The sequence below is a fragment of the Crocodylus siamensis genome, chromosome 6 (assembly GCF_052110815.1).
Source record: "Crocodylus siamensis isolate JL-2025a chromosome 6, ASM5211081v1, whole genome shotgun sequence".
NCBI lineage: Eukaryota > Metazoa > Chordata > Crocodylia > Crocodylidae > Crocodylus > Crocodylus siamensis.
The window spans coordinates 76,793,892-76,806,702 of NC_143400.1; the positions used below are offsets into that span (position 1 = coordinate 76,793,892).

Consider the following 12,811-nt stretch of genomic DNA (forward strand, 5'->3'; position numbering starts at 1 on the left):
TGTCCATGCCTGTCCCACTCACTCTGCTAACCCTGTCCTCCTTGCTGATGAATCAGTTGAAATCCCCCATGATCATCACCAGGCGGCCAGTGGGCATTGTGATGGCCACTCTTTCCAGGAACAGGCTTCTGGCCTCTATTGGCCGGTGCATACACTGCTAGTAGCTCAAAAGCACCCTGGAGACACTCTTGTGTCTTGTAGCAGCCTGCATGCAACAATCTTTTTATGTTGCAGGGGGCGCGCAGTCTTCTTTCGGTAGGATTGCAACAGCAGTCGCTTTGTTGTCCCTTGAGCCAGAGCACATGGCCGGGCCATGCGGCCAACATTTAGCTAGAGACTAGAAACGTGTAGATAAAACGGGGTTTACTTCACCCTAAATTGAAGCGGTGGGTTTTAAAAATGCTGATTCAATTTAGGACAAAGTAAACCCCCATGTCATGTACACCCATGTCTTACTTGCCTCTGGCGGTATGGCGGGGAAGGCGAACTGCCAGTGGGTGGAGTGGTCCCTGGGCTGTGTTGGGGTGGAGGTTGGTATTTGTCTCTGCAGCAGTGGCGGTTCCCTCCCCAGGCAGCACTTGCCCGCAGGCATCTGGCTTGGGCAATCCTGGGGGCCACTGCAGCCATGGAGGGAAGGACCTGGCCCCCACACAGGTCATGCAGGCAAGCAGGCTCCAGGGGGTGAAGGAAAGATCAGGCTCACTGCTTTTTTTTTTCCCTTCAGTGGAGCCTGCCTTCCTGGGCTGCTGCCAGGCTACCTGCACAACCCCTGGGCCGCATGGAGCCTAGTGCTTCACTCTGTGGCTGTAGGGCAGCAAACTAAAATTCCTCAGAGGTGTTTTAGGTTGCTGCCCCCCAAAGTCATTTAAGGCGCATCATGCCACCAACTGTGCTACAGTGGCTGGAATTAATGTGCAATATGCCACCAACGTGTGCAAACATCAATGCTATTAAAGCAGCGCAAAAGCATTTAACCTGCTTTAAAGTGTCATGCACACATGCCCCTTGTTTCGTCTACACATGCTCTAGGTGTGCAGAAGATGTCAAGCTTGAAGGGAAGTTCCTGCAGTCTTTTGTGCACAATAGAGCACGCTTTCCTCAAAAGGCAGGAGTAAAATTCCTGAATTATACCATTACAGGATTCTTTTGGCAGGAAATCTCTTTTGACACCTATTTGCAAATTGTGTCATCCTCCTTTATTAATAGTCCACACAGAGGATGGCAAATTACTGTTGAATGAGGGAGAGGCCCTGTGGACAAATATCATGTGATAATAACAGTATGCATAAAAGGTCCCCTAATCTGGGAAGTAATTCTGTTGTCTTCAATAGAGATCCCTTTGAATTCAAGCTATGTAGCTATAAAATAGATGGTGGCAGAATATTTATAGTTACATGGGAAATTTCAATAAATCACTATATTACAAAGTCACTCTTCCTCACGGACAAGATCACTTACCCCCTTCATAAAATTATTACATCTTCATATTCTTGGATAGTTGTTCAGTGATCCAGATTCCATGCTTATGATCTACTGATCTGTGGTAGTGTTTACTTATGTTTGACCTACGAAGATAGTTTGACCTATGAAGACGTAAATGCTTGTTGTAAACTACCTGAGATACTATATGTTTGTATGATAACAGCTGCAGTGGAGACCAGCAAAAGCAACCTAGCTGTAGGTCCCTTGATTTATAAGTGGCTCAAGCCTTTGAGCTTTTAGGCATACTGCTAAACCCATCTATTCATTCCGGTTTGGGGGAAGTTATGAATTGCTTTGCTGGATATATTTTGTCTGAAGGTGGTTGTATTATTTTTTCTCAAATCCCTACCTGTTCAAGGAACATTATTATTCTGGGAGTTGAGTTACCAGCTGGAGTTGTATTTACTAAATGATTAAAAAATTGGCAAGGTGCCCAGAACAGGTGGGTTAGTGTTTTAATTGATGTGTATCAAGCAAAATAAAGAACTTTCACAATATAAGTTACAATGACTTTTACTTGGACTTTAGCACCTAGGTGATTTTTGATAGTTTTGTAAATGGGAGTTATTCTCTTAAGCGACTTAAAGCATAGACATTTCAAAAGCACTTATCTTTGGACTCAGGAGTTAGGAATCTTACAATGTGGTTAAACTTTGAACACTGAAAAGGCCTGAGTGCCCCTCTGCTGAAATCCAAATTTGAGAGAGAAGATACTAGCCACTAAAGCTGTTACTTCACTCACATGAAATAGTATATCACTGAGTGCTCTTCCAAGCAGCTAAAGTACAAAGAAATACAATATAGAGGTACAGGTAGAGAAACTGAGGAACAGAGCCAAAAACCAGCAAGACAAATCCCTGGCTGAGCTGGGAATAGAACTCATACCTTGCATCTTATATGCTGAACTGTGCTTTTTTTCAACTTAGTCGTAGTAAAGAAGGCCAAGAAAGTTCAAGGCCAAGAATATAACTAAACTGCTAGGACTGGTGTGCTAACTTGAAGCTTTGGTACCAGTTAATGACCTGGTGCCACACACACACGTACGTATGTGTATATGATAAATTCCATAATGCTTTAAGCAATATACTTGGTAACCCCAATTTAAAGGTCAGACCTAGGATGTTAATTCTTTATAGCCAGGTCTTCAGATGAGCATTGTTCCTGTTGGAGGGATCTCTTTAGTGAGGATTCTTTCACGGTTCGTTCCCGCAGGGCTCTTGGGAGACTTGCTCTGATGTTATCTTGGGGGTGGGGAAGAAACATGTATTGGTTTTCTCAAGTCCTGTATAAACAGAGAGGAACAGGAACGGATTGGGGGGCGGGGTGTCAGGACTGGGGAGAAAAGGTTTTATTTCGAGAGGAGGGCAGACAGCAAGGGAGAGGCTTGTGTAATACCCAGTGGGCGGCGATGGCCCTCAAGCAGTCCCCCTCAGGCGGCCTTGGAGAGCAGCGTCCCCATGGCCGCGCGTGTGAGGGGGGATGGACTGAGCCGAGCCGAGCCGAGCCGAGCCGGCGCCCTCGTGCTCCCGCGCACTCGCTCGGGCCGGGCCGCAGGGGGCGGTGTGAGCCCTCGCTCCCCTCGCACCGCCGGCCTGTCCCGGGAAGTTGCCGGAGCCCTAGCGGGGCGGTGCGAGGGGGACACCCGCCCCCGGGCCGCGCCGGGGAAGCCATGGGGAGGCGCCCGCCCCCGCAGGGGCGTCCCGGCCGGGGCGAGGTGGGGGGGCGCCGCGAAGTTTGCAGCGGGCCGGGCCGGGCCGGGACGGGACGATGCGGGGCGGGAGGCGGCTGGTCCGCGCGCGCTAATCGCCCGCTCCGTGTCTCCGCCAGGACTCCCGGGAGGATGGGATGGATCTAGGCAGCGACGCCGGCAGCAGCCGCTCCAGCTCCGAGTCCAACTCCAGCAAAGCGACGCCCTGCTCGGACTGCAAGTCCTCGCCCAGCAGCCTGGACCTGGCCGCGCTCGGCGACTCGGAGGAGGAGGAGGAGGATGACGACCCGGCGCTGCAGAGGAAGGCGGCTGAGGAGTGGGAGGAGGAGGAGGACGTGCTGCCCCCCGCCGGCGATGCCCGCGGCCGTGCCCAGCCCGGCGGCAGGCGGGGGCTGGCGGAGGAGCTGGAGGCGGTGAGGCGCGCCCGCACCATGCCCCCACCCGCCCCCAGCGGCAACCCGCCGCCCCATCCCCGCCCGCTGCCGCACCCGCCGCGCCATGGCAGCGGCCGCAGGACGGGGCGCCGCGCGGGGGGCGGCCACCGAGCGCGGCCGCCGGCGGCGGCGCGGACTCCGGAGCTGCAGCTGCCCACCATGGACTGGGAGGCGCTGGAGAAGCACCTGGCGGGGCTGCAGTTCCGGGAGCAGGAGGCGCGGGGCCAGCGCACGCACTGCACCTCGGTGAGTCGGGCCCGGGGGGAGGCCGTGACTCACTTCCCGCCGCCGGGAGTTTGGCCCTACCAGGGAGGGAGGGAGCGGCGCGGGCTGGGCTGGGCTGGGCTGGGGCGGCCCGCTGGCTTGGCAGGACACCTGGCTGCATCCAGGCAGCGGGGGGACACTAAGCAAGGATCCTTTGGCAGCCAAAATCCCCGGCTGGGTGATGATGGGGGGGTGTCTCCTGAAGCAGAGCAACTGTTGCAGCCCTAGCTTGAACAAGTCCCTTGGCCGAGGAGGGTGGCCTGCTGCATGTGCTGGCATGACAGCAGGCTTGTCTTGGGACCTGGCCTCAGGGTGTGGTCTCAGCGTCTGGGACCTGGGGCTACTGGAAACGGAGCTGCCTGCCTGGGCTTGAGAGCCTTGCGCAGTAGGGGCAGGGCATCTGCCAGGAGAAGGGGGAGGAAAGGCTTCCTTTGCCTCCAGGATCCCTGCCGAGAGTTTCAGACATGTTTCCTTTAATCGCTGCTGCATGGTAGGACCTTTCCATTAGTATTCGGTGAATATGTACAGCCATGGAAAGATCTGTAAGCAACATCCAGAATTATCCTAGTTAGATAGGATGTTATGAAAGGGCTGGAGGAACAGACCCTGTTCTCTTTCTGGATCGTACGTAGAACTGATTTTCTGAAGTACAAGGCTAAAGACACAACTTTGCTTGTATGTCTTTGCTGCTGTAATAACAATACAGTGACTTTGAATGTTGGCAGTAAGAGATGCAGACATTTAAGTATGCCATAGGTTTTGGTGGAAAGCTTGTATATTCTGTCCAGGCTGTCTCATGGGTGAATTTAGGTGTCTGTCTTGAGGGTCCAAATGGCCTTGGCTAGTACCAGGCATATGCAGGTTTCCTGCACAGTTCAATGGATTGCGTGCCTGACTAGCAAAAAAAAAGTTGCCCTCTCAAGTAGTGGCTATCAGTGAATAATGACATTTACTTAGTCATGTAAAATGAACAAAATCTACTAGCTGCTAGGGATAGAAACTTCAAACACATTTTTCCCCGTGGCATAAATCACAAATGTAACCCAGTACTCTAAAGCTTTAAGAACCACCAACAAGTTGAGAAACTAACTGTATAGAAGCACTTGGAAGCATAAATGCAGTATATTGAGAAATGCTATACTGTATGAGTTATAGATGCCTTAAGGAAGACAAAAACCTGGCTCTTATTCTTTACTAAAGAGGTTACAGTGAAGGCTCAGGGCATACACTCTCAGTAGGGTATTTGACCAAGATTTTTAATTAGATGCCATAATATGTAAATTCCAAAAAAGTAGTCTCTAAATCCACTAGAAGTATGTCACATTATTGCTTTGTCCTTGGACAGGACTAGTATGCCTCACTAATTAATCTCACCCTACATCTTCACTCTTCTAGGACTTGATTTTGTAGGGTGTACACTAAGTACTCACCTCTTTCCTCAGTCACTAAAACCAGAGGGGATCAGTCAAGGACTCTGGCCTTTACAGCTGTCTGTATAGTTTTTGAATGCTCTTTAAACTATAGAAATAACTTCTGAAATATCTTTTTGATGTTATTAGATATTGTAGTAAGGCCAATCCATTTGCATGACAACTGCCTTGCAAAACACTTTTTCAACACCAGGTTTGAAACTAAAAGCAAGCCAATAGCAGCATGTTAGGATTTGGGAGGAGGGGAAGTAACACATCTTCTGACTTCTTAAGTAGCTTGTGCAGAAACCATGCTGGTGTTTTACTACTAGAAGTTGCACTTGGATGCATGGCACTCCTGCAGTGCTTGGATGCACACAGATTAGGCTTATACTTTCAGAGACACGGCACAAACACTCTTGGCTATTAGTGGGTTGCCTGTCAGTGGAAGTCCACAACCACTTTTTGCTTCCCACCCTGTACAAATGTGCAAGGCACAGGCAGAATGTATGCTTACTGTAACAGCCTTTCTTTTCTCTTCTGATTTTTTTTTTCAGTATTCCAAGGAATGATGATATGTGTATCTTGTCATGATAGGCTTTGTTGGTCTCTCTCTCTCACTCCCCCCATACATCTCTCTTTATGAGAAATCCCAACTGAAAAGTCCATCCAAATAAGGCTACTTTCAGATTATTTTTCATAATCTTATATAGCCTTTTAAGATTTTGTGTTCAGTCCTTTTTCTGGGGTGTTGTAATGTGTTTAATCTTGTATTTGGCATATATGCTTCAGTTCTACATGTCCAGTCAAACTTTATAAACCTGTTTAGTTACTGCAAGAATTTTTTCTGGTTCTTTGCCCTGGATGTCTTGCTTCTAAATAGTATTTCTGTTGTACAGTCATAGTTCATTGTACTACAGACTGATTGAAGTGCAGACAGACTCCTGTTTATTCTGACCCACATTTTTGAGAGAGAGGGGCAGGGTGAGAAAACAGCTGATCTTATTCTTGCTGTTCAGAGTGGAGTTAGTCTGTGATACCTTTGCTGGAGTTGGGTATGATGCAGGTAGGTGTGAAGGCTGGAAGTCCTCCCTTCTTCCCCAATGCTGTTTGCTGCTGATCTAAACTACACCACTTATAGAAAACCATGTAACTTAGATTGGTTCTGCCTCAGGCTTTTTGAATGACTGTACCTAGCCTTTCTGTCTGAGGTCTCTGATCCCCTGGTAGAAGACAAGGGATAAGTAAAGCATTCTGTGCTCCTCCACTCCACGAAACCTTGTACCTCTGAAGGAGTCAGCCTTTGTGTTGGTGGGCAGGAGCAGACAGTGTTCATTCTGTTTCTCTTGTTCCTTCATTTTCCATGGGAAATCAAAAAGCTGCTGGCATCTATCTAGATACCAGTGTGTCTGCTTAGGGAAGGCTCTCCATGATTCAGATTTTTTATAGGCTGAAATCTCAGGTTCTTCCTCTGCTAACTATTGGATGCTGAAGACTCTTTAGCCTCCCTGTATTGCTTCATATTATGCAGAGGAAATGGATATCCATTCCCTCCCTTTCCCCATGCCACCTGATTGTAGAAGTGTTTCTCCTCACATACCCCTTCCTTTTGTGGGGAGAGTTAAGGATCTCCATCCAGGTCTTTATTTCTCCATGTTGAAGTGGGAAAGTAGGCATCTTCCCGATCTCCCTAGGTTCTTTAAGAGGATGAGGGAGCAGCAAAGCACAAGGGTGCCCTCTATTCCACACCTTCCAGTGTTCTTCCTTTTGATTATACAGAAAAATTTGCATGTGGGGAAGGGGTATGTTTTGAAGTCAAATTGCTACTGTAAGTAAAGAACTGCGGTCCAAGGTCATACAGGAAGTATGTGGCAGACCCCAAGCTTCCTGGAATTGAATCCAAGCTTCCTGAGTCTCAGACTAGTTCCACAAAGATGAGAATTTCCTTTTTTAAAATTAAAATTCAGATAACATGTCACAGAACTAGATCTAAGTTGTTTACCAAAGTCAGACTGGACCATCAAGTATAATCATTCAAACTCGAATCTGAGGAGTGGGCACAGACTAGGATGGTTCTGTTCCTTAAGAATTGACTAAATCAGATGGGAACAAGGTCATGTGCATTGTTTTTTCTATCTTGTCAGGTGCATGGGATTTTTAAATAACATTTTCTCTTGTAAAGCTGGAAACTTGATCAGTCTCTGCATTCATTTTGAATGTGAAAATTCCAAGGTGAAACTTGTTAGAAAAAGAGTGTTAAACAAACATGGAATTGATTAGTTTATTGGCAAAGTTGAGTGAAATTGTACTGGCTGTAGGTGTTATATAGCCTTAGACCCCTACCAAGAGACCGCCGATATACAGGTGGTGTGGACCCTAGGGTAAGATTGCCCAACCTGCCTAGAGGGTAATCTTTTTTCTCTCGCCCACCATGACATGATGTAATAACTTCTTAGGAGGCAGTTCCCCATGGGTGATCTTCCTGGTCCCAATCTCTGTCTTTGTGGGACTCCAAGCTTCCCCTTTACCTCACCCTAATCACTCCAGTCTTTGATGGAGCTGACTTTGGCCAAGACCTGATGACAAGTGCCCCAGTGGCTCAAAATATAAAGCTGTCAGTGGCTAGCAGCCTGTAACCAGGCCGACCGTAATTCTGGCTCTGATTGTGCCTATACTACTTTACAGTCCAGGGTCCTTAGTTGGATTCCTAACAACATAAATGATAGAGTAATCCACAGTCTCTTAGTCCTTACCTTCAAGGCCTGGCTGATCAGCCAAAAACCTCACAGTGCCCTGATCCCTTCTTCAGAACACAGTCTCCAGTCTGTTAATCTATCTGCTCTGCTTCTCTCCCCTCTGGAACAGAGCATGGCACTGTCAGGGAGAGCAGTCCCATCATCTGGGCCCCTTGCCTGATCGACCACCACCCAGGTTTCCCCTGACCTTATAGAAGAATCGCCGCCATTTGTTTTGCCACAGTCCTCAGCAGCTGCTCCTGCATCTGATGGTATCTGTCTTAGAGCAGGCACTCCTCCAAGCACCCCATCTTCTAGGTCATCTCAACAGCGCTACAGGCAATGTGCGCTGCTCCTGCTCCAGGAACTGCTCTGCCACTCGTCTGTGCTGCTTGTCATGAAGTGACCCCCTCTGCTCCTCTCCAGGGCCAGAAATAATTCCTGGCAGCCACTCTCCACCAGTCCAGAGCATCAGGCTGCTCTGGAAGAGCTGCAGTATCTGCCACATGCTGCCTCCGTGAGCTGCTCACAGCCAGATCAGTCATGCATACTGCATGCTCACTTTGCTTTCTTCTTCACAGAAATGCAGAAGATAAAGGAGAAATTAGATTTCAAAAGGTGCTTTGGCAGTAGTAATTCAAAATAGTATTCATAATACTGGTATGAGGTTTATGGTAGTAGTGAAAGGCTAAATGAGAATATATATATATGAGCCTGGAAAAGCGTAGGCTCAGGGGGGACCTGGTGGCAGCCTATAAGGACATCAGGATCTGGGGGAACACCTGTTCACCAGAGTGTCCCAAGGGATGACGAGGTCGAACGGTCACAAACTCCTCCAAGACTGTTTCAGGCTGGACATAAGGAAAAGCTTCGTTACTGTCTGAGCCCCCAAGGCCTGGAATAGGTTCCCTCCAGAGGTGGTGCAAGCACCTACTCTGGACTCCTTTAAGAAGCGTTTGGATGCTTACCTTGCTGGGATCCTTTGACCCTAGCTGATTTCCTGCCCTTGGGGCAGGGGGCTGGACTTGATGATCTCCCAAGGTCCTTTCCAGCCCTAATGTCTATGAAATCTATAAAAAGGTCAAGAATAGAGCCTAAAAGAAAGCTATATAGTAATGGAAGGAAAAAAGAGAGAGCTTTTTCCACTGCTCCTCAGTTCCACCCCACCCCAAAGGATGCTTCTTTTACTGCTTGAGTAGGCTCTCCTTACATCTTTTTGCTCGCAGCTTTTCCATGTGATCCCCATCAGATATTTGGCAAGTGGATGAACAGGTGAATCACTGCATGTGTCTCAGGAGGAAAGAAAAAATGTTTTCTTTGATAGATGGCCACAGTTTTAGAAATGCCATCAGTCTGAATTTACTAACTAAAATTACTGCTTTCTTTTACTCTGTATTTAACATCAGCAACTGCCATGTCTATCAGAGCTAAGAGTATGACCAGCTTTGTGTAGAGATGAGGTCAAATGCTTGCGCTATCCATGGGCTTTCCACAATTGTAAGAAAAGCTTGATTTCTCATTTTGAAACATCTGTAAGTGTTGGCTTGACTGTATTGTAAAGTGGCAAGCTGGGTGGGGGGGGGAGTCTTTTAAAGAATAATGGAACACTTTTTAAAGGATTATAAACGTTAGCCAAGAAATTTTAAATTCCTTTAAATACCAGGATGTCAGCCTGGCATGATATGCTAAATAATCATTGCTTCTGGGCCTGGGAAGTTAATTCTCCTCAATCTTTTTAACATTTAGCTAGTTTGTAGATGTATGCAAAAGTATTGACTTAACAAATTTTCCACATGTATTTCTTTTTGGGGCAGCACTTCTAACTACAGCTTTAACCACAGATTGAAGAGAGACTGCCCCCGTGCCTATACACCAGCTCTAACTTGCATAGATCGTGCTATGGTTTCTGCTGCTTTAAGACTCCTCTGCAGCCTCCTAAACCTTTAGCTGATGAACAAGAAATTACATGTTTTCAGAAGATATTTAATGCTCAGAGTACTCCTTGAAAATAGATCTGAGCTAATCTCATCACCCAGCTGCTGGAAGTTTGCTGCCAATATTTCTTCTTGTTCTCTGTTCAAGTCCTGAGACTTAGCTGTGTCATAAGGAATAACAAATGTGTCATGGCATGATTTATGTACCAGGTATCTGTTGTAATACAGCCTTCTTTTGTGAATGGGAAGCAGTCCCTTACTATCCACAGCTTCACTAATGGGTCTAACAAAATCAGCAATATGGACTTAATGCTGCTTTTTTTCATTATGCCTCTGTGGATGATAATTAGTATCAATGGAGTATATTTTCTGATCTGTGCACATTGCATAGACCATAAAAACTTGAAAAATAGAAAGCTGGCATAGCTAGATGACTTCTATCTTGTAAAAAAGACTTTAGTGCTTGTGATAGTTGGGAGAGTGATGGCACCACAACAGAAATAATTCTCTTGTCCTCAGGATCAGTTTACAGTGGGCAGTGGTGATACTAGCTTGTTCTTGGCAGCTCCTGGGATTCTTCCTCAACCCTGATCTAGAGCAGCATTCTGCCGGGTTAAGAGACTGGTGCAGTTTCTGTGTCCTTTTTCCCATTCCCAGCCTTCATTTTCATCTGCTTTACTGTCAAGAAGCACACTGCTTACAGTGTGGTGTACGCATCTGCTGACTTCCTACGGACTGCTGAGTAGTCTTCACACACAGAGTTCTTGGTTACTACTCAATTAACCAGGCTTTAAACAGTAAGAGGCCAAATCTTGTGTATCCCATAAACTGCCTCCTAAATCAGTCAGGTCTTACAGTCATCTTTGATTTGCATAAACTGGTAGAGTTTCTTTCTTCTGGAAGCTGCAGGGTCCCCTTCAGAAGGGAAAACAACCTGTGGGAGAGAGAAGCATGTCTGTGACAGTAGAACGAAGTGCTTCCTTTTTGATGGGGTTCTACATACACATCTTGCTAATTTTTATTCTGGTTACTGAGACTTTTAGGAGAGACTGCAGTGTAGAGTTATAAATCTGACATAGTTTATTGGCTTTGGGTTGCATGTGAAGAGCATGTTTTAAGGAGGAGCAGATTTCTTCAGCCCTCCTTTTAAAGCTATAGGGGGCTGCCTGGAAGAACACCCACATGCAGGTGAAGATTGGCAGGAGCAATTAAGGGGGCCGTTAAGCCTCTGTCTTGAAACGTGTGAAAAGGTAAAGCAAGGGTTCCTGTATACTTTGCAGGCAAGCTGTTCTAGAGCCCTTCCTTGGTCAGAGTGGGGTAGGAAGTAGTGAGAACTGGAATTTTATTAATATGGTTGGTTTAGCTTAGTTTTGGCCTAATGCAGTATTACTGCTGTGTGAATGAAGTTTTCATCTCATTTGGTATGTTATCTGTTACATGGGCAGCAAAAGTTCACTTGTGCATGAGCGCATTGGTAGATCTTTGAATCTTAATAAGAATATTAGTTCAGTTCTGCCTCCCTCGAGTGCTGAGTTCCTTTGTTCTTTTGAGAGATATTTGTACTTTGATAGAAGATCACCGAGCAGTTAGAGGAGTAACAGGCAGGAATTTGTCATGCTTCTGTAGCATACGGTTGTCAGCTTTGGTCTCGGAAAAGTCAGTATTTGATGCTCACTTTGAAAATGAGCATCTGCCTTAAAACACTAAGCTTACTAAGCTTGTATGTTTGTTGTCCCTACAGTTTAGAAGTACGAAAGGATGAATATTGAACGATCTTTCATCTGATCATTTTTCTGATCAGAGCTCTATCATTTAATTAAACTAGTTCATTTGAATCATTTTAACTCTTTACAAGATTATTTAGCAATCTGTTTTGAATGGTAAAAATGATTTGTTTTGGCAAGAGAGCTTTACAAGGCATAGTCAATATCTGATTTACATTCTGGATGACAGCAAAAATGAATATTTTTCCTTAGCCATAGAAAATATTGTGACTTCAACTAAAAAATGAATTTGCTTGCTTTACATGTGTATCTTTCCTACAAAATTGGCTGTAATAGTTTAGGTGAGGTAAGGTAATGGCTGATGCATCATTGATTCATTCACAGACTAATGTGGCAAAGTGGCAGTGTACTTTGGCCACTTTCCACCCAGATCAAAGGTTAGATGAGGCTGGCAATATATTAATGACTTTACCAAAGTGTGCAGTGTCATTTGTTGAAAAAACATTCTTATGCACACTTTGGAGTATGTGTGTGTTTGTTGAAGACCATTTAGATTTACAAAGATTGGAATGATTCTTTTCCCCCTGAAACCACTCTTGACAAGATCACTCTGGTTATTACATTTGCCTTAGTTTACTTTCTGGTTCTGCAACAGAGCCTTTCATTAAAGAAAGTGCTAACCACATGGAATGCTAAAAGTTTTGATAAATGAGTACATATGTATTCATGTTACGTTAAGCATTCTGTATTATGGATAAGCTGGCAACTCTTCATAATCGTTGGGTAAGTAAACCCGTCATGTACTACATAGAGGTAACTAAAATGCATTGACAGTTGGATTGTGCAAAGTCTTTGAGTTGCTTCTAGTAAAAAGTGTCTTTTTAATATGTTTGCTTGTAGTTTGGAAACTGCTGTTTTTACTGAAATTACTGAAAGCTAAGTAACCCAGTACTACTTAAAAATAGAGTACTTTACATTCAGTGTAGAAAATAGAATTCACGATTTTAATATGTTGCTGAAATGACTAACAGTTTTTCTAAATCAGGCTTTCTTGGTTCATTTTGTTAGGGTAAAGCTTACTTTAAAACTTAATTTTGGCACCAAGATATTTTGCAGTCTAG

General features: G+C 45.7%; 1 protein-coding gene across 1 annotated transcript in view; it reads left to right on the forward strand.

The window, feature by feature from the left end:
• Window positions 1–12,811, forward strand: part of SCHIP1 (schwannomin interacting protein 1) — a 556,040-nt gene that overhangs the window by 442,318 nt on the left and 100,911 nt on the right. Inside the window, 3 exon segments of the mRNA XM_090051951.1 lie at window positions 3,310–3,467; window positions 3,512–3,640; window positions 3,642–3,870. Of these exon segments, the coding sequence (XP_089908077.1) occupies window positions 3,310–3,467; window positions 3,512–3,640; window positions 3,642–3,870 (516 nt within the window).